Source organism: Trachypithecus francoisi, unplaced genomic scaffold (genome assembly GCF_009764315.1).
Source record: "Trachypithecus francoisi isolate TF-2019V2 unplaced genomic scaffold, Tfra_2.0 Lachesis_group0, whole genome shotgun sequence".
NCBI lineage: Eukaryota > Metazoa > Chordata > Mammalia > Primates > Cercopithecidae > Trachypithecus > Trachypithecus francoisi.
Genome location: NW_022681453.1, coordinates 132527415 through 132553462, shown reverse-complemented (window position 1 = coordinate 132553462; position 26048 = coordinate 132527415). Strand labels below are relative to the sequence as shown.

At 40.8% G+C, this 26048-nt stretch overlaps 1 protein-coding gene across 1 annotated transcript in view; it reads left to right on the top strand.

Annotated features, from left to right (window-relative positions):
- The window catches only part of EHHADH (enoyl-CoA hydratase and 3-hydroxyacyl CoA dehydrogenase), a 91224-nt gene that overhangs the window by 49761 nt on the left and 15415 nt on the right, over window positions 1–26048 (top strand). Inside the window, exon 6 of the mRNA XM_033211943.1 lies at window positions 24152–24493. Within this exon, the coding sequence (XP_033067834.1) occupies window positions 24152–24493 (342 nt within the window). The remainder of the gene's footprint in view (window positions 1–24151; window positions 24494–26048) is intronic.

The window sequence follows — 26048 nt, the reverse complement described above, 5'->3', positions numbered from 1 at the left end:
GGAGACTGAGGCATGAGAATTGCTTGAACCCAGGAGGCAGAGATTGCAGTAAGCTGAGATTGTGCATCCAGCCTGGGTGACAGAGTGAGACTCCATCTCAATTAAAAAATATATATATATATATATTTACTGGCAAAATGAATCCAGCATCACATCAAATAGCTTATCCACCACAATCAAGTCGGCTTCATCCCCGGGATGCAAGGCTGATTCAACATATACAAATCAATAAACATAATTTATCACATAAACAGAACTTAACAAAAATCACATGATTATCTCAATAGATGCAGAAAAGGACTTTGATAAAATTCAACATCCCTTCATGTTAAAAATGCTCAATAAACTAGGTATTGACGGAACACACCTCAAAATAATAAGAGCCATTTATGACAAACCCACAGGCAATACTATACTAAGTGGGAAAAAGCCAGAAGCATTCCCTTTGAAAACCGGCACAAGAGAAGGATGCCCTCTCTCCACTCCTATTCAACATAGTATTGGAAGTTCTGGCCAGGGCAATCAGGCAAGAGAAAGAAATAAAGAGTATTCAAGGGCTGGGCGCAGTGGCTCCTGCCTGTAATCCCAGTACTTTGGGAGGCTAAGGTGAAGTCAAGAGTTCAAGACCAGCCTGGCCAACATGGTAAAACTCTGTCTCTACTAAAAATACAGAAATTAGCCAGGCATGGTGGCAGGTGCCTGCAATCCTAGCTACTTGGGAGGCTGAAGCAGGAGAATTGCTTGAACTTGGGAAGCAGAGATTGCAGTCAGCCGAGATCACGCCACTGCACTCCAGCCTGGTTGACAGAGCGAGACTTCTTCTCAAAGAGAAAAGGTATTCAAATAGGAAGAGGGGAAGTCAAACTGTCTGTATTTGCAGATGACATGATCCTATATCTAGAAAACCCCATCTTTTGAGCCCAAAAATTTCTTAAGCTGTTAAGCAACTTCAGCAAAGTCTGAGGATACAAAATCAATGTGCAAACATCACAAGCATTCCTATATACTAATAGTAGACAAGCAGAGAGCCAAATCATGAATCAACTCCCATTCACGATTGCTACAAAGAGAATAAAATACCTAGGAATACAGCTAACAAGGGAAGTGAAGGGTGTCTTCAAGGAGAACTACAAACCACTGCTAAAGGAAATCGGAGAGGGCACAAACAAATGGAAAAACATTCCGTACTCGTGGACAGGAAGAATCAATATTGTGAAAATGGCCATACTGCCCAAAGTAATATATAGATTCAATGCTATTCCCATTAAATTACCATTGACATTTTTCACAGAATTAGAAAAAAAAAAACTACTTTAAAATTCATATGGAACCCAAAAAGAGCCCATATAGCCAAGATAATCCTAAGCAAAAAGAACAAAGCTGGAGGCATCACACTACCAACTTCAAACTATACAACAAGGCTATAGTAGCCAAAACAACATAGTACTGTACAAAAACAGAAACATAGACCAATGGAACAGAATAGAGAACTCAGAAATAAGTCTGCACATCTGCAACCATCTGATCTTCAACAAACCTGACAGAAACAAGCAATGGAGAAAGGATTCCCTATTTAATAAATGGTGCTGGGAGCACTGGCTAGCCATATGCAGAAAATTGAAACTGGACCCTTTCCTAACATCTTATACAAAAATTAACTCAAGATGGATTAAAGACTTAAGTGTAAAACTCAAAACTGTAAAAACCCTAGAAGAAAATCTAGGCAATACCATTCGGGACACAGGTATGGGCAAAGATTTCATGATTAAAACATCAAAAGCAACTGCAACGAAAGCTAAAATTAACAAATGGGATCTAATTAAACTGAAGAACTTCTGCACAGCAAAAGAAACTATCATCAGAGTGAACAGACTGCCTATGGAATGGGAGAAAATGTTTGCAATCTATCCATCTGAAAAAGGTCTAATATCCAGAATCTACAAGGACCTTAAACAAATTTACAAGAAGAAAACAAACAACCCCATTAAAGAGTGAGCAAAGGACATGAACAGACACTTCTCAAAAGAAGACATTTATGCAGCCAACAAACATATGAAAAACAGCTCAACATCACTGATCATTAGAGAAATGCAAATTTAAACCACAATGAGATACCATCTCATGCCGATTATTAAATGGTGATTATTAAAGTCAAGAAACAACAGATAGATGCTGGTGAGGCTGTGGAGAAATAGGATCGCTTTTACACTGTTAGTGGTAATATAAATTAGTTCAACCACTGTGGACGAACAGTGTGGCAATTCACCAAAGACCTAGAACCAGAAATACCATTTGACCCAGCAATCCCATTACTGGGTATATACCGAAAGGGATATAAATCATTGTATATTATAAAGATACTTGCATGTGTACATTCCAGCACTATTCACAATAGCAAAGACATGGAATCAACTCAAATGCCCATCAATGATAGACTGGATAAAGAAAATGTGGTACATATACACCATGGAATACTATGTAGCCATAAAAAGGAGTGAGATCATGTCCTTTACAGGGACATAGATGGAGCTGGAAGCCATCATCCTTAGTAAACTAATGCAGGAACAGAAAACGAGATACCGCATCCTCTCACTTATAAGTGGGAGCTGAGCAATGAGAAGGCATGGATGCACGGAGGGGAACAACACACACTGGGGGTTGTCGGCAGAGGGGAGGGGGAGGGAGAGCATCAGGATAAATAGCTAATGGATGCTAGGCTTAATATCTAGGTGATGGGTTGATAGGTGCAGCAAATCGCCACGGCACACGTTTACCTATGTAACAAAACTGCACATTCTGCACAGGTATCCCGGAACATAAAATAAAATTTAAAAAAGACGTTAAAACGACCAACCAGACAAACACTTCAGTAGATTGAAGACAGCCTGTGCTAGTCTGTTGTATTGCTATAAAGAAAATCCTGGCCGGGCGCAGTGGCTCACGCCTGTAATCCCAGCACTTTGGGAGGCCGAGGCGGGCGGATTATGAGGTCAGGAGATCGAGACCATCCTGGCTAACACGGTGAAACCCAGTCTCTACTAAAAAATACAAAAAATTAACCAGGCGTGGTGCCGGGCGCCTGTAGTCCCAGCTACTCGGGAGGCTGAGGCAGGAGAATGACGTGAACCCGGTAGGCGGAGCTTGCAGTGAGCCGAGATCGCACCACTGCACTCCAGCCTGGGCGACAGAACAAGACTCCGTCTCAAAAAAAAAGAAAAAGAAAAAGAAAAAAGAAAATCCTGAGGCTGGGTAATTTATAAAGAAAAAAAGTTTAATTGGCTTCAATTCTGCAGGGTGTACAGGCATGGTACCAGCATCTGCTCAGCTTCTGGTGAGTTTTCCCACGGTTGAAGGTGAAGCAGGAATAGACACATCATATGGCAACAGGGCAAGAGAGAGAAGTGTGCAGGTCCCAAACTCTTTTTTTTGTTTGTTTTTTGAGACGAAGTCCTGCTGTGTTGCCCAGGCTGGAGTGCAGTGGCGTGATCTTGGCTCACCACAACCTCTGCCTCCTGGGTTCAAGTGATTCTCCTGCCTCAGCAGCCCGTCTGTAGCTAGGACTACAGACGCACACCACCATGCTGGTTAGTTTTTGTATTTTTAGTAGAGACGAGGTTTTACTATGTTGGCCAGGCTGATCTCAAACTCCTGACCTCGTGATCTGCCCACCTCGGCCTCCCAAAGTGCTGGGATTACAGGCATGAGCCACCACGCCCGGGCTCAAACTCTTAAACAAGCTGATCCCTCATCAACTGAGTGAAAACTGCCTTATCACCAAGGGGATGGTACTAAACCGTTCCTGAGGGATCAGCGTCCATGACCCAATAACCTCCCACCAGGCTCCCACCTCAAACACTGGGGATCACATTTCAACATGAGATTTGGAGGGGACACACATCCAAACCATATCACAGGCTCTGTAATTCACTGCAGCAAAGCTGTGGACCTTGAGAACTTCTGTCTCTGCAAGCTGAATTATGTCCTTCTCTCAGTGATTTCTTACTTTATGGACTCAGGATGTTCCTTTCAGAGTTCTTTCAGTGGCACTCCTAGAATTTTTTGTTTGTTTGTTTGTAAACAGTTTATTTTCAGTCTATGGAGGTTGTCAGCTTTAAATGAGCAAGAAGGAGAGGGTAAAAATGGCCGGAAAAAAATAATTGGGAAGAGTATTGGGTCACAGGCAGAACAGAGTGCTGATCTCCCGCTTGGTGGCAGGCGATGGCCCAGTGTCATTCAAAGGCATTCTTTTGAAGGAGTCATTCTTTTGTTGACCCTGGCAGAGACCAAACACTTTCCTGAAATAATCTTTCTTTCTTGTGGCTTTAGCCAGTTACTGTTTCAATGTGAAAGTAAAAGCTTGAACTGGAGAGGTGAGGAACAATGGGGAGAAAATAATGGAGGCCCCTAAAGAGAATCAGCAAGTCCTTGCCCAAATATAAATAAATTTCCTACTGTTTTTCTCTGCCTTTCAGGCAACCTTCACTGTGATTTCATCACTGCTTCCTGAGAGGGCTTGTTGTTTTGTTAGAAGTCACTTGATAGACACACAGCAAAGGCTATTTGCATTTGGAGGTCCCTAAATGATTCTTTGGTTTGCTAAAAATAGACCCATGTCTGTCATTCACATCTGTAGTTTTAGTTTGTAAAGGTCTCAATTTCTTTTTTTTTTTTTTATTTAAGTTCTAGGGTACATGTGCATAACGTGCAGGTTTGTTACACATGTATACTTGTGCCATGTTGGTGTGCTGCACCCATCAACTCGTCAGCAGCCATCAATTCGTCATTTATATCAGGTATAACTCCCAATGCAATCCCTCCCCCCTCTCCACTCCCCATGATAGGCCCCGATGTGTGATGTTCCCCTTCCCGAGTCCAAGTGATGTCATTGTTCAGTTCCCACCTATGAGTGAGAACATGCGGTGTTTGGTTTTCTGTTCTTGTGATAGTTTGCTAAGAATGATGGTTTCCAGCTGCATCCATGTCCCTACAAAGGACGCAAACTCATCTTTTTTTATGGCTGCATAGTTATCCATGGTGTATATGTGCCACATTTTCTTAATCCAGTCTGTCACAGATGGACATTTGGGTTGATTCCAAGTCTTTGCTATTGTGAATAGTGCCGCAATAAACATACGTGTGCATGTGTCTTTATAGCAGCATGATTTATAATCCTTTGGGTATATACCCAGTAGTGGGATGGCTGGGTCATATGGTACATCTAGTTCTAGATCCTTGAGGAATCGCCATACTGTTTTCCATAATGGTTGAACTAGTTTACAATCCAAACACCAAAAGCAACGGCAACAAAAGCCAAAATTGACAAATGGGATCTAATTAAACTAAAGAGCTTCTGCACAGCAAAAGAAACTACCATCAGAGTGAACAGGCAACCTACAGAATGGGAGAAAAGTTTTGCAATCTACTCATCTGACAAAGGGCTAATATCCAGAACCTACAAAGAACTCAAACAAATTTACAAGAAAAAAACAAACAACCCCATCAAAAAGTGGGCAAAGGATATGAACGGACGTTTCTCAAAAGAAGACATTCATACAGCCAACAGACACATGAAAAAATGCTCATCATCACTGGCCATCAGAGAAATGCAAATCAAAACCACAATGAGATACCATCTCACACCAGTTAGAATGGCAATCATTAAAAAATCAGGAAACAACAGGTGCTGGAGAAGATGTGGAGAAAAAGGTCTCAATTTCAACAGGAAGTTCTTTTCCTTAAGTGATTTCCCTAGATTCTGATTTGAGAATTAAGTTACTTCAAGAAATAGATGAGGTTCATGATCTAGGAGACCTGGATTCAGGTCTCAACCTTAGCTACATTTATAAAATGGTCTGGTTACACGTTATTTTATTGACAATTTTAAATTAATTTTAAACATTAAATTAAACAGTTTTACTTTATAAAACTTACCAAGTAGTGTTTAATCTTAATGACATTATACAGTTTGTCCACTTGGTGGCATCCAAATATTGAGGCACCATTTGCTTTAAACCTGTAATTCGCCTTTTAACACTTCAGGGCTTTAGACAATTATGTATTACTATTTTAAATTATAATCATGAAGACCATATAGAAAAATGTAAAATTGTGATATGAAAATGTTTAGAATATAAATGTACATGTATTTGCAATTATATAGTATATAATCATGTATAGAGTAATGATCATCATGATCTAGAGTATGTATGGACACAGATACAAATGGAAAGGAAATAAGCAAAAATGAAAATGTTAGTTTTTCTCCAAAATTTCTTAAGTGATTTTTGCTTTTGTTTTGTTTTATTCCCCGGCTTAGGATAAGTTAGCTTTCTCAAACATTTCTAAATTGTTTTTGGTTTTGTTTTTATGTTTTCCAGCTTTATTGAGGTATAATTTCTACAAATAAAATTCATGCATTTTAAGGGGAGAGTTTGGTGAATTTTGGTAATTGTTTACAGTTATGTAACCACTGCCACAATCAAAATATAGTTCTATCACCCTAAAAAGTATTCTCATACTCCTTTCCCATAAATCCTTTTTTCTTCCCCTTGGCCACAGGCAACCAGTGACCTACTTTCTGTCATAGTTTTACAGTTTTTTTAGAATTTCATATGGATGAAATCATGCAGTAGTATATAGTCTTCTGTGGCTGGCTTTATTTTGCATAATGTTTTTGAGAGCCATTCCTATTGTTGCATGCATTAATATTTTCTTACTTTTAATTGACTTGTGTTCCACAGTGTGGGTAAACCACAATTTGTTTATCCATTATCAGTTGATGGACATTTAGGTTGTTTCCACTTTGGGCCTACACAAGTCTTTGTAGACATAGTTTTTCCTTTTTCTTGGGTAAATACCTGAGAATAGTATTGCTGGGTTGTAAAGTAAGTGTACACTTAACTCTTAAATGCTTTTTAAAATTTATTAACAAAAAAGTGATTTAAAAGACACTAATTTTTGCCAAACAGATCAGAATAGATGGAAAAAATACAGTGAGACTGAGTTTTTTTTTTTTTTTTTTCTTTTTTTTTTTTTTTATTATACTTTAAGTTCTAGGGTACATGTGCATGACGTTTATATCATGTATAACTCCCCAATGCAATCCCTCCCTCCTCCCCCCTCCCCATGATAGGCCCCAGTGTGTGATGTTCCCCTTCCCGAGTCCAAGTGATCTCATTGTTCAGTTCCCACCTATGAGTGAGAACATGCGGTGTTTGGTTTTCTGTTCTTGTGATAGTTTGCTAAGAATGATGGTTTCCAGCTGCATCCATGTCCCTACAAAGGATGCAAACTCATCCTTTTTGATGGCTGCATAGTATTCCATGGTGTATATGTGCCACATTTTCTTAATCCAGTCTGTCACAGATGGACATTTGGGTTGATTCCAAGTCTTTGCTATTGTGAATAGTGCCGCAATAAACATACGTGTGCATGTGTCTTTGTAGTAGAGTAATTTATAATCCTTTGGGTATATACCCAGTAGTGGGATGGCTGGGTCATATGGTACATCTAGTTCTAGATCCTTGAGGAATCGCCATACTGTTTTCCATAATGGTTGAACTAGTTTACAATCCCACCAACAGTGTAAAAGTGTTCCTATTTCTCCACATCCTCTCCAACACCTGTTGTTTCCTGACTTCTTAATGATTGCCATTCTAACTGGTGTGAGATGGTATCTCATTGTGGTTTTGATTTGCATTTCTCTGATGGCCAGTGATGATGAGCATTTTTTCATGTGTCTGTTGGCTGTATGGATGTCTTCTTTTGAGAAATGTCTGTTCATATCCTTTCCCCACTTTTTGATGGGGTTGTTTGTTTTTTTCTTGTATATTTGTTTGAGTTCTTTGTAGGTTCTGGATATTAGCCCTTTGTCAGATGAGTAGGTTGCAAAAATTTTTTCCCATTCTGTAGGTTGCCTGTTCACTCTGATGGTAGTTTCTTTAGCTGTGCAAAAGCTCTTTAGTTTAATTAGATCCCATGTGTCAATTTTTGCTTTTGCTGCCGTTGCTTTTGGTGTTTTAGACATGAAGTCCTTGCCCATGCCTATGTCCTGAATGGTACTACCTAGATTTTCTTCTAGGGTTTTTATGGTATTAGGTCTAACATTTAAGTCTCTAATCCATCTTGAATTAATTTTCGTATAAGGGGTAAGGAAAGGATCCAGTTTCAGCTTTCTACTTATGGCTAGCCAATTTTCCCAGCACCATTTATTAAATAGGGAATCCTTTCCCCATTTCTTGTTTCTCTCAGGTTTGTCAAAGATCAGATGGCTGTAGATGTGTGGTATTATTTCTGAGGACTCTGTTCTGTTCCATTGGTCTATATCTCTGTTGTGGTACCAGTACCATGCTGTTTTGGTTACTGTAGCCTTGTAGTATAGTTTGAAGTCAGGTAGCGTGACGCCTCCAGCTTTGTCCTTTTGACTTAGGATTGTCTTGGCAATGCGGGCTCTTTTTTGGTTCCATATGAACTTTAAAGCAGTTTTTTCCAATTCTGTGAAGAAAGTCATTGGTAGCTTGATGGGGATGGCATTGAATCTATAAATAACCTTGGGCAGTATGGCCATTTTCACGATATTGATTCTTCCTATCCATGAGCATGGTATGTTCTTCCATTTGTTTGTGTCCTCTTTGATTTCACTGAGCAGTGGTTTGTAGTTCTCCTTGAAGAGGTCCTTTACATCCCTTGTAAGCTGGATTCCTAGGTATTTTATTCTCTTTGAAGCAATTGTGAATGGAAGTTCATTCCTGATTTCGCTCTCTGCTTCTCTGTTACTGGTGTATAAGAATGCTTGTGATTTTTGCACATTAATTTTGTATCCTGAGACTTTGCTGAAGTTGCTTATCAGCTTAAGGAGATTTTGGGCTGAGATGATGGGGTTTTCTAAATATACAATCATGTCATCTGCAAACAGGGACAATTTGACCTCTTCTTTTCCTAACTGGATACCCTTGATTTCTTTCTCTTGCCTGATTGCCCTAGCCAGAACTTCCAACACTATGTTGAATAGGAGTGGTGAGAGAGGGCATCCCTGTCTTGTGCCAGTTTTCAAAGGGAATTTTTCCAGTTTTTGCCCATTCAGTATGATATTAGCTGTGGGTTTGTCATAAATAGCTCTTATTATTTTGAGGTACGTTCCATCAATACCAATTTATTGAGCGTTTTTAGCATAAAGGGCTGTTGAATTTTGTCAAAAGCCTTTTCTGCATCTATTGAGATAATTATGTGGTTCTTGTCTTTGGTTCTGTTTATATGCTGGATTACGTTTATTGATTTGCGAATGTTGAACCAGCCTTGCATCCCAGGGATGAAGCCCACTTGATCATGGTGGATAAGCTTTTTGATGTGCTGCTGAATCCGGTTTGCCAGTATTTTATTGAGGATTTTTGCATCGATGTTCATCAGGGATATTGGTCTAAAATTCTCTTTTTTTGTTGTGTCTCTGCCAGGCTTTGGTATCAGGATGATGTTGGCCTCATAAAAAGAGTTAGGGAGGATTCCCTCTTTTTCTATTGATTGAAATAGTTTCAGAAGGAATGGTACCAGCTCCTCCTTGTACCTCTGGTAGAATTCAGCTGTGAATCCATCTGGTCCTGGACTTTTTTTGGTGGGTAGGCTATTAATTGTTGCCTCAATTTCAGAGCCTGCTATTGGTCTATTCAGGGATTCAACTTCTTCCTGGTTTAGTCTTGGGAGAGTGTAAGTGTCCAGGAAATTATCCATTTCTTCTAGATTTTCTAGTTGATTTGCGTAGAGGCATTTATAGTATTCTCTGATGGTTGTTTGTATTTCTGTGGGGTCGGTGGTGATATCCCCTTTATCATGTTTTATTGCGTCTATTTGATTCTTCTCTCTTTTCTTCTTTATTAGTCTAGCTAGCGGTCTGTCAATTTTGTTTATCTTTTCAAAAAACCAACTCCTGGATTCATTGATTTTTTGGAGGGTTTTTTGTGTCTCTATCTCCTTCAGTTCTGCTCTGATCTTAGTTATTTCTTGCCTTCTGCTAGCTTTTGAATGTGTTTGCTCTTGCCTCTCTAGTTCTTTTAATTGTGATGTTAGAGTGTCAATTTTAGATCTCTCCTGCTTTCTCTTGTGGGCATTTAGTGCTATAAATTTCCCTCTACACACTGCTTTAAATGTGTCCCAGAGATTCTGGTATGTTGTATCTTTGTTCTCATTGGTTTCAAAGAACATCTTTATTTCTGCTTTCATTTCGTTATGTACCCAGTAGTCATTCAGGAGCAGGTTGTTCAGTTTCCATGTAGTTGAGCGGTTTTGATTGAGTTTCTTAGTCCTGAGTTCTAGTTTGATTGCACTGTGGTCTGAGAGACAGTTGGTTATAATTTCAGTTCTTGTACATTTGCTGAGGAGTGCTTTACTTCCAATTATGTGGTCAATTTTGGAATAAGTGCGATGTGGTGCTGAGAAGAATGTATATTCTGTTGATTTGGGGTGGAGAGTTCTATAGATGTCTATTAGGTCCGCTTGGTGCAGAGATGAGTTCAATTCCTGGATATCCTTGTTAACTTTCTGTCTCGTTGATCTGTCTAATGTTGACAGTGGAGTGTTGAAGTCTCCCATTATTATTGTATGGGAGTCTAAGTCTCTTTGTAGGTCTCTAAGGACTTGCTTTATGAATCTGGGTGCTCCTGTATTGGGTGCATATATATTTAGGAGAGTTAGCTCTTCCTGTTGAATTGATCCCTTTACCATTATGTAATGGCCTTCTTTGTCTCTTTTGATCTTTGATGGTTTAAAGTCTGTTTTATCAGAGACTAGGATTGCAACCCCTGCTTTTTTTTGTTCTCCATTTGCTTGGTAGATCTTCCTCCATCCTTTATTTTGAGCCTATGTATGTCTCTGCATGTGAGATGGGTCTCCTGAATACAGCAGACTGATGGGTCTTGACTCTTGATCCAGTTTGCCAGTCTGTGTCTTTTAATTGGAGCATTTAGTCCATTGACATTTAAGGTTAATATTGTTATGTGTGAACTTGATCCTGTCATTATGATATTAACTGGTTATTTTGCTCGTTAGTTGATGCAGTTTCTTCCTAGCTTCGATGGTCTTTACATTTTGGCATGTTTTTGCAATGGCTGGTACCGGTTGTTCCTTTCCATGTTTAGGGCTTCCTTCAGGGTCTCTTGTAAGGCAGGCCTGGTGGTGACAAAATCTCCAAGCATTTGCTTATCTGTAAAGAATTTTATTTCTCCTTCACTGATGAAGCTTAGTTTGGCTGGATATGAAATTCTGGGTTGAAAATTCTTTTCTTTAAGAACGTTGAATATTGGCCCCCACTCTCTTCTGGCTTGTAGAGTTTCTGCCGAGAGGTCTGCTGTTATTCTGATGGGCTTCCCTTTGTGGGTAACCCGACCTTTCTCTCTGGCTGCCCTTAAGATTTTTTCTTTCATTTCAACTTTGGTGAATCTGGCAATTATGTGTCTTGGAGTTGCTCTTCTGGAGGAGTATCTTCGTGGCGTTCTCTGTATTTCCTGAATTTGAATGTTGGCCTGCCCTACTAGGTTGGGGAAGTTCTCCTGGATGATATCCTGAAGAGTGTTTTCCAACTTGGTTCCATTTTCCCCCTCACTTTCAGGCACCCCAATCAGACGTAGATTTGGTCTTTTTACATAATCCCATACTTCTTGCAGGCTTTGTTCATTTCTTTTTCTTCTTTTTTCTTTTGGTTTCTCTTCTCGCTTCATTTCATTCATTTGATCCTCAATCGCTGATACTCTTTCTTCCAGTTGATCGAGTCGGTTACCGAAGCTTGTGCATTTGTCACGTATTTCTCGTGTCATGGTTTTCATCTCTGTCATTTCGTTTATGATCTTCTCTGCATTAATTAGTCTAGCTGTCAATTCTTCCACTTTTTTTTCAAGATTTTTAGTTTCTTTGCGCTGGGTACGTAATTCCTCCTTTAGCTCTGAGAGGTTTGATGGACTGAAGCCTTCTTCTCTCATCTCTTGAAAGTCATTCTCTGACCAGCTTTGATCCGTTGCTGGCGATGGGCTGCGCTCCTTTGCAGGGGGAGATGCGCTCTTATTTTTTGAATTTCCAGCTTTTCTGCCCTGCTTCTTCCCCATCTTTGTGGTTTTATCTGTCTCTGGACTTTGATGATGGTGACGTACTGATGGGGTTTTGGTATAGGTGTCCTTCCTGTTTGATAGTTTTCCGTCTGACAGTCAGAAGGAGTGTCTGTTGGTCTGTTAGAGATTGCTTGAGGTCCACTCCAGACCCTGTTTGCCTGGGTATCAGCAGCAGAGGTTGCCGAAGATAGAATATTGCTGAACAGCGAGTGTACCTGTCTGATTCTTTCTTTGGAAGTTTCCTCTCAGGGGTGATGCCACCCTGTGAGGTGTGGGGTATCAGACTGCCCCTAGTGGGGGATGTCTCCCAGCTAGGCTACTCAGGGGTCAGGGACCCACCTGAGCAGGCAGTCTGTCCGTTCTCAGATCTCAACCTCCGCGTTAGGAGATCCACGGCTCCCCCAAAGCTGTCAGACAGAGTCGTTCGGTCTGCAGCGGCCCCGCTCTTTCCCCTAATGGACTGCAGCTGTGCGCTGTCCCAGAGGTAGAGTCTACAGAGACAGGCAGGCTTCCTTGAGCTGCTGTGAGCTCCACCCAGTTGGAGCTTCCCAGCGGCTTTGTTTACCTACTTAAGCCTCAGCAATGGCGGGCGCCCCTCCCCCAGCCTCGCTGCTGCCTTGCGGATAGATCGCAGCAGACGGCTGTGTTAGCAGTGAGGGAGGCTCCGTGGGCGTGGGACCCTCCCGGCCAGGTGTGGGATATATTCTCCTGGTGTGCCTGTTTCCTTAAAGCGCAGTATTGGGGTGGGAGTTACCCGATTTTCCAGGTGTTGTGTGTCTCAGTTCCCCTGGCTAGGAAAAGGGATTTCCTTCCCCCTTGCGCTTCCAGGTGAGGCGATGCCTCGCCCTGCTTCAGCTCACGCTGGTCAGGCTGCAGCAGCTGACCCGCACCGATTGTCCGGCACTCCCTAGAGAGATGACCCCAGTACCTCAGTTGAAAATGCAGAAATCACCGGTCTTCTGTGTCGCTCGCGCTGGGAGTTGGAGACTGGAGCTGTTCCTATTCGGCCATCTTGCTCCGCCCCCCCAGACTGAGTTTAAATAAGCTCTCATTAGAATGCTTGTAATACATCCTATCTAGAAGGCAATTGGACAAATCACATATAGAGGCTTAAAATTACTCATAGCTTTTGACTTAGTTTTTCTATTCTTAGGAATTTACCATAGAGAAATAATCACATAAATACACAAAGATTTGTATATAGTAATGCTCACTAAAGCTTTTAGATTATCATAAAATATTGGAAAGTCAAATATTTAGTTTTGGGAAATTAATTATGTAAAAACGATAATCTCAATGAAGTAACTTCATTCAGCTATTACAACTTCCATTTTTTTTTTTTTTTTTGAGGCGGAGTCTCGCTCTGTTGCCCGGACTGGAGTGCAGTGGCCGGATCTCAGCTCACTGCAAGCTCCGCCTCCCGGGTTTACGCCATTCTCCTGCCTCAGCCTCCCGAGGAGCTGGGACTACAGGCGCCCGCCACCTCGCCCGGCTAGTTTTTGTATTTTTTAGTAGAGACGGGGTTTCACTGTGTTAGCCAGGATGGTCTCGATCTCCTGACCTCATGATCCGCCCGTCTCGGCCTCCCAAAGTGCTGGGATTACAGGCTTGAGCCACCGCGCCCGGCCTTACAACTTCCATTTTTAAAGAAAGTTGAAGAACTTGGAAAATTGCTTACATATAGTATTAAGAAGAAAACAGCCAGATAGAAAATTTTACAAGTGTATGCGTGTGTTCTTATACATATTTGCATAAGGAAAAAACTATAAGGCGATGTAACAAATTTTCAGTAGTGGTTGTACTTGGGTAGTAGGTAATCTAGACTCTTGACTTGAAAAAAAAAATGATCTTTTCCTAATATCTGAGTCATTAAATTTACCCCCTCAAAAAAAATGGATGCCTTTGGGAGGCCAGTGTGGAAAGGATGCATTCTGTTAGAGAAAGGGGCTTGGGACTGGAGGTCAGGAGGGACAGAGCTACGTGGACCTTAACAAATCACCTTTGGGGCTTTATTTTATGTATTGGTAAAAGAAAGGGTTCAACAAAATTAGTTGGTTTCAAATCATGTTCTGAGACCTCACAGGCTACAGTGGTTGGGTGCCTAGTTATTTGTCCTTGCCACAACTCAAGCAAGGTTTTGGGGTGTAATGTCTGTTTTGGGGTTTAGTGATTAGAATCCTGCGGAAACCTTACTCTTACCTAGGACTCTTACTGTTTTTCCTTTTTTAAATGAGTTCCACTGTATGAAATCCTATGATTTCTTGGTGCTGATTTGTAATAGACAAACGCTAGAGATCAAGGTAGAGAAAAGGACAGATCAACCAGGGATTAACTCAGAATCTTATCTACATTTGCCATTTATTCTCTTACCAACTTTGTAGTTTAATGAGGCCTATTTATTTTGCCTTTCATTTTCATTTGAGGCCTTGTGCCTATCTTTTCTTTTTGTGCTTCCCCACTTTCCTCTTTTTTCTCTTTATTTTTCTTTTTCCTTTTTTTTTTGGAGACGGAGTTTCATTCTTGTTGCTCAGGCTGTCATGCAGTGTCATGACCTCGGCTCACTGCAACCTCCGCCTCTCGGGTTCAAGCAATTCTCCTGCCTCAGCCTCTGGAGTAGCTGGGATTACAGGCATGCGCCACCACACCCAGCTAATTTTTGTGGTTTTAGTAGAGTCGGGGTTTCACCATGTTGGCCAGGCTGGTCTCAAACTCCTGACCTCAGGTGATCCACCGCCTCTGCCTCCCAAAGTGCTGGGATTACAGCCGTAAGCCACCACACCCAGCCTCTTTGTTTTAAATATAGTTGTTAGTGTGTGGTCATTTATCAGAACAAAATTGATGGATTAACTTGAAGGAAAGTTTCCACAAAAATTCAATATGTTAATTACATTAAATATATATGCATTTATTAGAAATCTATAGTTATGGAAAGCTAGAGCAATTGTCTTGATCTAGAGCCATGCTCCTCAAACCTCACTGTGCATCAAAATTGCTTTTTGGTGGTCTTGTTAAAACATAGATAGGGCACCACTCATTACTTTCTGATTTATTTAATCTGGGGTCGGGCCCAAGAATTTGTATCTCTAACTAACATGCTTAGGTGATGTTGATGCTGTGTTCTGGGGACCACACTTTGAGAACCATTGATATACAGAGAACAAGGGTAAGAAAGGAGATAATTTTTGCTAGTTTTGATTTCTTTATACCTGACATGCAAACACTACCTATAGTCTTTTTTTTGAGACAGAGTCTTGCTTCTTCGCCCAGGCTGGAGTACAATGGTGCAATCTCAGCTTACTGCAACCTCCGCCTTCCGGGTTCAAGCAGTTCTCCTATCTCAGCTTCCCAAGTAACTAGGATTACAGGCGCGTGCCAGCACGCCCAGATAATTTTTGTATTTTTAGTAGAGACAGTGTTTCACCATGTTGGCCAGGCTGGTCTCGAACTCCTGACCCCAAGTGATCCACCTGCCTCTGCCTCCTAAAGTGCTGGGATTACAGGTGTGAGATACCGCACCTGGCTGCTATAGTCTTAAAGATATTTTTGTAAATCAGTTATGAAAGGCATGGTTAAAATACATACACATATGGTTGCACAACCTTGTGAATATTCTGAAAAACACTGAACTATACACTTTAAAGTGGGGACTTTTGTATTATGCAAAGTCTGTCTCTGTTTTAAAAATATATGTAAAATTTTTGTGTTCCCTCTTCCCATTTGCAACAATATTCCAATTATTCAACCTATTCTCATTCCCACTGCTCAAATGTTTGCTTTAAAAGAAAAAAAAGAAGAAGATGAAGAACATTTATTTAGTTTCTACTTCTTTTTTTTTTTTTTTTGAGACGGAGGCTCGCTCTGTCACCCAGGCTGGAGTGCAGTGGCCAGATCTCAGCTCACTGCAAGCTCCGCCTCCCGGGTTCACGCCATTCTCCTGCCTCAGCCTCCGAGTAGCTGGGACTACAGGCGCCGCCACCTCGCCCGGCTAGTTTTTTGTATTTTTTTTTTTTTTTTTTTTGAGACGGAGTCTTGCTCTGCCACCCAGGCTGGAGTGCAGTGGCCGGATCTCAGCTCACTGCAAGCTCCGCCTCCCGGGTTTATGCCATTCTCCTGCCTCAGCCTCCCGAGTAGCTGGGACTACAGGCGCCGCCACCTCGCCCGGCTAGTTTTTTGTATTTTTAAGTAGAGACAGGGTTTCACCGTATTAGCCAGGATGGTCTCGATCTCCTGACCTCGTGATCCGCCCGTCTCGGCCTCCCAAAGTGCTGGGATTACAGGCTTGAGCCACTGCACCCGGCCTAGTTTCTACTTCTTATACGAAAGGAGGGAGAAAAGGGAATTTCCAGTGGTCAGTGTCCCAGTCAGCACTTTTGGAACCAATTATAGGTGGGAAGGGAGTGTACAACGTTAACATACCTAAAACGCAATTTGAGACTTAGCTACACATTCCTCTACAAACTTAACACTATATCCTGGTGAGCTGAGTGTGGAAGTTCATTAGCTTTATGCATTTTAATGTTCGTATTCTACGAAGCCTCCCAGACTACTGCAGTGCAATGCATTCAGTAGTGCAATGCAGAATTACTTGGCCAAACCAGATTGCTTTGACTAAACCAGGGAGGGGAGGATCATGTAAAATGCTATATATTTGCACATGCATGTGGCTAGCAGCCTGCCTGTTTCTGAACTAAGAACTCCTGTTCTCATGTGCATGTTTCTGGCATGACACTGAATGTGTGTGCTTTATTCAAAGACCAAGAGACTACAGGCTCTCTCTTTCTCAACCTTCCCCAGCTGGAATGGGCACAGGGAATTATCTAACTGGGAGTCTCAGCTCTGGAACCTAATGCTCCGTTTTGGTCTCTGTAATGAACCCTGGTCCTGTTCCTGTGGCTGTGCTGGGCTGTGTTAGCGACTTTTAACAATTCTAATTCTGCCTAAAGACCTTGGTCTATTTGTCCTTTAGGAGTTGTGGCTTTTAAAAAACCTTAGTGGTTTTATTTGTCTTTCTCTTCATTTTATCTTCCTCACTTTGTAATTTATTTTTGCTCTCTGTGAACATTTATATGAACATGTTTCAAAAGAGCAGAGTGACCTGTCTTACATAGGAGGCCTACGCACATGTCTAAATTGAGCTTCCTTTTTACTTGCTAGACAAGTTCTGTGGGTCACCTTCTTGAAGCCTGTTAATGTGCAGTTATTCTGTCTGTCCTTTGCAAAGCTTTTATGATGGACACAGCTTTCTGTTTATCAGGGTTAGAGAGAGAGAGAGAGAGAGAGAGAGAGAGAGAGAGAGATTGAGATTCCTTTATGTCTGTGTTCACGATTTCCGTGAACCCCTTGTTGAGTCTCTCTTTAGCCTAGGCAGAAAAAATCTTTTCTTGCCATTACAGCAGAAGAAGGGAAAATAATCACCTCCTTTTCTTCCTTCAGAAACATGACTCACTTATCTTTTTTATCAAAAATGTCATAGAATACCTCATAGAACTAAGACAAAATGTGAGTGGGTCAAGGAAAGAATTCAGTTAATAGTGTATTTGAATCACTGATTAGTTCCTTTCCTCCCCATTTCCCTGGGCAGCTAAGGCTGATGCTAACCTGCTGACACTTGCCTCTCTTATTGTGTAGGTACTGCTGAGTGACTTGAAAACTACCAAGTATACAAGAAATACACTTTGAAAACAGCTCTACTTACAGACCCAAAGGGGAAATTCTGAATATCTTATAACCGAAGTTGTAAGATAACAGCCTCCTTAGTTATAGCTGCAGCAAGAAAGAGATAGGAAATTGAGCAGGGAGAAAACCCATCTATAATTATGCCCAGATCCAAAATTTTCCAGTGGATATGCTTAGTTTGGCCCTAGGGCTGGTCTAGACAAGTGCCTTGGATAGCTCCCAAAATGCCCATATGCAGTCTGCAAGGTTTTCAGTGTCCCCGGGATAATAGGATTATGCTGATCAGAAATAATTACTGCGCACCATTAAGCAGGCTTTCTTTTCATTTCAGTTTTGTTCTCTCCTCTCTTTTTTCCCCCTTCTTTTCTTCTCAATCTCTGGCCTAAAACGAAATTGCCAGGAACTACAGCTGTCCCTGATTCAGTGGTGGACAACACTCTCTGCTCTTGGAGCTCCCAGAGACTATACCTTAAAATCAACTTCTGGACTTTTCAAGAATAGTCTTACTATGCCCCACCTTTAAATATTCTTTTCTCCTTTTTTTTTTTTGAGACAGAGTCTCACTGTGTCGCCCAGGCTGGAGTAGTGGCATGATCTCGGCTCACTGCAACCTCTGCCACCTAGATTCAAACGATTCTCCTGCTGAGTAGCTGAGACTATAGGCACCTGCCACTGTGCCTGGCTAATTTTTGTATTTTTAGTAGAGACAGGGTTTCACTATCTTGGTTGAGCTGGTCTTGAACTCCGGACCTCGTGATCCACCCGCCTCGGCCTCCCAAAGTGCTGGGATTACAGGCATGAGCCACCGTGCCCAGCAAACATTCTTAACTGAATCGATGGTGAGGCCTGGGCATGACTACTCTTAAAAAATTCAACAGTTAATTTTGAGGTATGATGTGGGCATCTGAACTTCTTAAACTCTTCAAATACATCTGATGTGTGCTATGATGTTGAGAAGCACCCCCAGGAATGCTGGGAACAGAGGTAGTATCACAAGACAGAGATCCAGTTCTAAGATATCCCAGCGCTGTCTATGCCCTGTTACATGGCATAGATTGCACCAGCCACCCAGCCTGCCTTCCACTTGCACCTCCATGCTCTTGTTCTCTCCTTCCTCTCCCCATCGTCCATTCTTGCCTTCCTTTTAGGTCACCAGCAAATTAAAAATCATCTGTAGACCCTGGGGGAGTTCCCCATTCTTCTCTGCTGAGTTTGCTTTCCCATAAATTGAGGATTGGGCAACTCTTTGGGTAATTGAGCAAGTAATTGGTGGGCCTATTGGTTACAGTTCATGTTTTTTCAGAGTAGCAGGATGAGAGGGACCTCATGCCTTTAACCACTGTCTTCTCTCCATTCCTGAATCCTATCCTTTAACATCATATGGAAAATCATTAATTTAGAAACTCATTCTTTCCAACACTACTTACTAATCAAGCATTAAGAAAATATTCTTGTCTCTTTGATTAAAAAAGGAGGTTGAGATTATACAATATATCTGTATTACCATGTGCACATTATTACATCCAAACCTTACGTTCCCTTGAACACGCCTAACACACCCAATGCCAGATGGGCTCAATGCCAGATGGGCTCATGTTCATGTCTTCTTCTGGTGAAATTGCTCTGGTATAAGCCTTGGTAGGCTTTCTGTCTAAATAACTAAGATGTACATTTTTGATAAAATGGTTTTATTTTTTAAGAGATGCCAGTACATTATAGAAAACAACTTCTGGTATAGCTGAAGTTTTGGTAACTATAAGTTGTTATGAATTTATTATTTTATGAAAACTTTGGAATCATTCCATAAAGTTATTTTTTTAACAGTACCATAAGGATTCTTATTAAAATTTCATATATAATACATATGGAAAATATTTATATTTTTATCCTATTAAATATTTATATCCAGGAGCATGGGGCTTTTCTGTTTTTATTAAGGTCTTTTTTTACGTTCTTCAATAAAATGGTATAGTTATCTTCTGAAAGGTCTTGTACCTTTCTTGATAAATTCATTTTTAGATATACTTTAACAGCTTTAATGAGGCATGATTTGCCTCACAGATTGTGCAGCTATCCCCATAAATCAATTTTAAGACTTGTCCACTCCCACAAAAAGTTTCTTCATGCCCATTACCGCTAACTCCTACTCACATCCCCAGCCCTAGGGAACCACTGATCTTTCTGTCTCTATAGATTTGCATTTTTTGGACATTGGATCTAAATGGCATCATACCATGTGTAATGTTTTGCGTCTGGCTTCTTTTGGTTAGCATAATGTTTCTGAGGCTCATCTGTATCTGTATTGTAGCATGTGTCAACAGTTTGATCCTTTTTATTGCTGAATAATATTCTATTGGATGGCTCTATCACATTTTCTTTATTCATTCAACAGTTGATGGATGTTTGAATTGTTTCCAGATTTTGCTGTTATAAATAATGCTGCCATGAATATTTGTAGACAGGTTTTCTTTATGGCATATGCTTTCATTTCTCTTGTGTAGATTCCTGGGAGTGAAATTGCTGGGTTGAACAATAAGTTTATGTTTATCTTTTTAAGAAACAACTGAACTGTTTTCCAAAGCGAGGTGCTGTTTTATACTCTCAGAAGCAATGTATGAGGCTTCCAGTTTCTCTACGCCATCAGCAACATTCAATAGTGATGTCTTTTTATTATAGTCATTCTAGTAAGTCTAACTGCATAACAAATGACCTCAAAACTTAGTGGCTTAAAATCAAACATTTGTTCCACAATTTCTGTGGGTCCAGAATCCAAGCGTCCTAGGTCTTCTGGCTTCCAGATTTCAAATGAAGCTATAATCAAGGTGTTGGCTGTGGCTGTCATCATCTCGGGCTGATTGAGAGTCAGGGGGAGAATCTGCTTTCAAACTCACTCAAGCAGTAGGATCCAGTTCCATATGGGCTGTTGTGCTGAGGGCCTCAGTTCCTCACTGACTGTGGGCTAAAAGCCTCCCTCAGTTCTTTGCCATGTGGGCTTCACCATAGGGTGGCTCACAACAGGGCAGCTGGCTTCCATCACAGTGACCAATTTGAGAGGGCAAGAAAGTATGAGCAAGACTGAAGCCAGAGTCTTTTTGTAACCTAGTCTAGAAATGACAGCCCATTACTTAGAGGCTGTCTACCACATTTGTTGTGGTTTTAATTTGCATTTCCTTAATGACTAATGATGTCGAGCATCTTTTCGTGTGCATATTAACCATTCACATATGCTCCTTGATGAAGTATCTGCTCAAGTTTTTGCCCATTTAAGAAATTACATTGTTTACCTAATTATTGAGTCATAAGAGTTCATTACATATTCTGGAAACAAGTTCTTTATTTGATATTCGATGTGCCAATTGTATTTTCTATCGCAGTGATAACAAATTACCACAAGCTTAGCAGTTTAAATCATCCAAAATTATTTTCTTCCAGTTCTGTAGCCTAGAAGTATTCTAGAGGTCTCCTTGGGCTAAAGTCCAGGTGTCAGCTGGTGCACTCTTTTCTGGAGGCTCTAGGGGAGAAACTGTTTCCTGCTCATTTGGGTTGTCGGCAGAACTCAGCACTTTGCATTGTAGGATCAGCGTCCCCATGTTCTTGCTTGCAAACTTGCGGTCTTGTAAACCAAAGGTCAATCCCAGCTTCTAGAGAATACTGCATTCTTTAGTTCTTGCTCTCCTTTCCTCATATTCAAAGCTACATCAGTGCTAACAGGTCAAGTCCTTTGCATGTTGCATTTCTCTAACCCTTCTTCCTTGTTGAATCCCCCTCACCACAGTCAGGAAAGATTCTCTGCTTTTAAGGACTCATATGATTAGATGGCACTCACTCAGATAATACAGGGTAATATCCCCCATCTCAAGGTCTGATTTTTTTTTTTTTTTTTTTTGAGATGGGGTCTCACTCTGTCACCCAGACTGCAGTGCAGTGGCGCAGCCTTGGCTCACTCACTGCCACCTGTCAGGCTCAAACAATTCTCCCATTTCAGCCTCCAGAGTAGCTGGGACCACAGGGGTGTGCCACCATGCCCAGCTAATTTTTTGTATTTTTGGTAGAGACAGAGTTTCACCACATTGCCCAGGTTGGGCTCGACTTCCTGAGCTCTCGGCCTCACAGAGTACTGGAATTACAGGTGTGGGCTACTGCGCCCAGCCAAGGTCTTTAATCTTAATCTCACTGATACATCCCTTTACCATGTGAGGTAATACATTCACAGATTCTGGGAATTAAGACATGAACATTTGTGGGGGTGTTATTCTGACTACCACACAAATATTTTCTCCTAGTTTATGGCTTATCATTTCTTTCTTTCTTTTTTTTTTTTTTTCTTTTTTTTTAGAGACGGAGTCTTGCTCTGTCACCCAGGCTGGAGTGCAATGGTGTGATCTTAGCTCACTACAGCCTCCGCCCCTCCAGGTTCTAGCAATTCTCCTGCCTCAGCCTCCCGAGTAGCTGGGATTACAGGAGCATATCACCATGTCCAGCTAGTTTTTTGTGTTTTAGTAGAGATGGTGTTTCACCGTGTTGCCCAGGCTGGTCTCGAACTCCTGAGCTCAGGCAATCCACCCACCTTGGCCTCCCAAAGTGCTAGGATTACAGGCGTGAGCCACTGCACCCAGCTGTCATTTCATTTTCTTATTGATATCCCTTGAATAACAAAAGTCTTCAATTTTTATGAAGTCTGATTTCTTGTTTCTTTTATATGTCATGCTTTTGGTATTATATCTAAGAATACTTTGCCTAACCCCAAGGTCCTGAAAGATTTTTTGTATTTTCTTCTAGGAATTTTTATAGTATTAGTTCTTCAATTTAGATTTGTGATCCATTTTCAGTTGCTTTTTATATATGGTGCTAGGTAAGGACATAAGTTTTGTTTTTTTGTTTGATTGTTTTTGGCATGTGGATATCCAATTATCCCACCACCATTTGTTGAAAGACGCTCCTTTCTAGGATTTTTTTCTGAACGATTATGATCTAAAGTGTGTTGTTGCTTTAGGGTAACAGTATGCTTGTGTATGTCTGTTACCATGTCACTGTGCTCCTATGCTGAGTGCCCTTAGGGGACTAGAATCTTTCCAATAAACCAAGTTTGAGATAGTATGAGTCAGCGTGCAGTGTAGCCCTCACTTGACAGTGTGAATGTATATGCACAGTCACTTTGCTCTGCATGGAAGTAGTTTATTGTTGACTTACTTTCTCTGTGCTTGTTCCTATAGCCCCCCTTTTCATATGTTACTCAATCTCCTTATCCCTTCTTGGTGCTTACACATCTCAGACCCTTGAGCCAAACCCTTGCCAATAACAGTATTTTGGTTCTCAGTTCTGCTCCCTCTGGTCGTGGAGCTTTTGAATAAAAATGCACACAACTATTCGGTGGGGTTTAGCTGGAAAAGGTGACCTTCCAACTTCACGTCAACTTCTGGCTCCTCAAACAGCAGGTTGGCAGTAAGGCAGGGAAGTTGTTTTCCCATTTCTCAATGAGCAGATTGTGAATATTTCCATATGGATTTTCTATTATTAATGTTCCTCCGATTCTTTGTTTTAAGATAAACATTCTGAATGTGAATAAAAAAAAAAGAGAGAGACTCTCCTTTCTTCCATTGAATTGTTTGGGCACGTATATTGAAAATCATTGGCTATAATTGTAAGAATTCATTTGTGAACTCTCAATTCTTTTCCATTGATATATATGCCTATCCTTGCATCAATATCACACTGTCTCCTTTTCTGGTTTTTGTTACTATTAGGAATGGAGTTAAGGTTATTTTGAATATAAAATATTCACTCAACAATAGACACTAGGGACTCTACTACGGGGAAGGGAGGGAGGGCAGCAAAGGTTGAAAAACCGACTTTTAGGTACTATGCTCACTACTGGGGTGACGGGATTATTCATATCCCAAGCCTCAGCATTGTGTGATATACCCATGTAACAAACCTGCATATGTATGCCCTCAATCTAAAATAAAAGCTGAAATTATTTTTAAAAATTAATAAATAAAATATTAACTCAGAACTGTTTTCCTTGGACAGATTAATATTTAATCTATTATAATTAATATTTAATCTATTGATTAAATTGATTAATTAAATTAATAATTAATCTATTAAAAATGGTCTTGGTCTTAGATTAAAAAGAAAATACAACTTTTATGCCTAAACTAGGTAATCTAAAATTGCTTTGAATCTACTAAATTCTATCTTATAAGACTATGTTATAAAAATATCAGAGATGTTAGTGTACATAGGTTTAGTGTACATGAAATATCTTAATGAATAGCCTTTAGTTTGTGCTTTGAATTTGAAAAGGTTAATATTATTATTATATTTTCATATTTCCTTTGTACAAGTACCATTTCCAAAGCTCTGATCATTCTTATTCCTTTCAGATCAACCACTAGAATCCCGTAGACTCTGCAACAAGCCAATTCAGAGCTTGCCCAACATGGACACCATTTTTAGTGAGGTCCTCTTGAAGATGTGGAAGCAGCACCCTGGGTGTCTTGCTCAGGAGGCTTGTGTCCGTGCAGTCCAGGCTGCTGTGCAGTGTCCCTATGAAGTGGGCATCAAGAAGGAGGAGGAGCTGTTTCTTTATCTTTTGCAATCAGGGCAGGCTAGAGCCCTGCAATATGCTTTCTTTGCTGAAAGGAAAGCAAATAAGTGGTCAACTCCCTCCGGAGCATCATGGAAAACAGCATCAGCGCAGCCCGTCTCCTCAGTTGGTGTTGTTGGTAAGAGCATTGGGTAATGAATGGAATCCTCCAAATCCACTCATGTAATGTGCTACCATTTGCTTAGGGCCACCAGATGCTAGGTTTCACGTTAAGACACGTTACTTGTGTTAGCTAAGCTAATTCTCACACCACCCCATGAGCTCTCTTCTTTAACATAAGAGGCCTAGAGATGCCAGCCTTCTCAACAGTGAGCTAAATACGAGTAGGGTGAAAGTCGGACCCTAGGTCTGACTCAGACTAGGAATGTTTTATTCTTTTTTTTCTTTGAGACAGAGCCTTGCTCTGTCACCCAGGCATGAGTGCAGTGGCGTGATCTCGGCTCACTGCAACCTCCACCTCCCGGGTTCAAGTGATTATCTTTCCTCAGCCTCCTGAGTAGCTGTGACTACTGCCACCATGCCCAGCTAATTTTTGTATTTTTAATAGAGACAGGGCTTCGCCATGTTGGTCAGGCTGATCTCGAACTCCTGGCCTTAAGTGATCCACCTGCCTCAGTGTCCCAAAGTTCTGAGATGACAGGTGTGAGCCACCACTCCTGGCCTGGCATTTTTTATTCTCTGCTACCTCTTCCCTGTATGAATCTCTCATTCCTGGATTTCCTGATGATGATTTGTACCACATTTCAAGGTGTGGCCTGTCACTTCATAGCTAGGTATTTGTAATGAAGTCTCTTGTCTTTCTGGCCCCTGAGCCATTCACTTCTCCTGTTCAAAACCACTATCCTCAAATCCATCTAAACCCTGAAACCATGGCTTCCCTACTTTTTTCCCTCTGGAATTTTCCCAAACAAATTATCTTCTTTCCTCAGAAGCTGGCTGCCTGATTGGCTTCTCTGGGCCACCTTCCTAAGCTTCACTTGCTCAAGAATGGTATTTGGTAGATTTTAAATCCCTTGAGATGGCAAGTGAAACATTGTTTGTACCAGCTCAGGTACAATCTTCTGGGGAGAGGGTCCATAGTTTACTAAAGGCATCAACTTTCTTCCTTTCCTTTTTTTCTTACATTTAAGTTTTTTTAATCATAATTGAAGACATGCAAGAAAGTTTTAATAGTACAAAAAATTATCATATACTTTTTATCCAGATCCTCCAAATGTTAACATTTTACTATATTTATTTTATTTCCCTCTCTCTTTTCTGAACTCTAAGAATAAGTTACAGACTTATGTGAATTTCCTAAAACTAAATATTCTCTTACGTGACCACAGTATAATTTATCTTTAAAAACATGGCGATTAATATAAAAAACGATTATTTAGTCTATAGCCCTTATTCTGATTTTTCTTTCTTTTTTTTTTTTAACCATCTTTACGATTTGTAAGTATACAGTTCACTGGTAATAAATACATTTATATCCTTTTTTCCCCCTTCATCTCCCTTTCTCCCCTCCCCTTCCTGGCTTTTGGCAACCAGCAATCTACTCTGTATCATTATGAGATCTACATTTTAAGCTCCCACATATGAGTGAGAACATATGATATTTGCCTTTTAGTGTAAAAGCATCAACTTTCTTAACCCTTGCCCAGCTCTTTAGCACAGTGGCCTCCAACCTT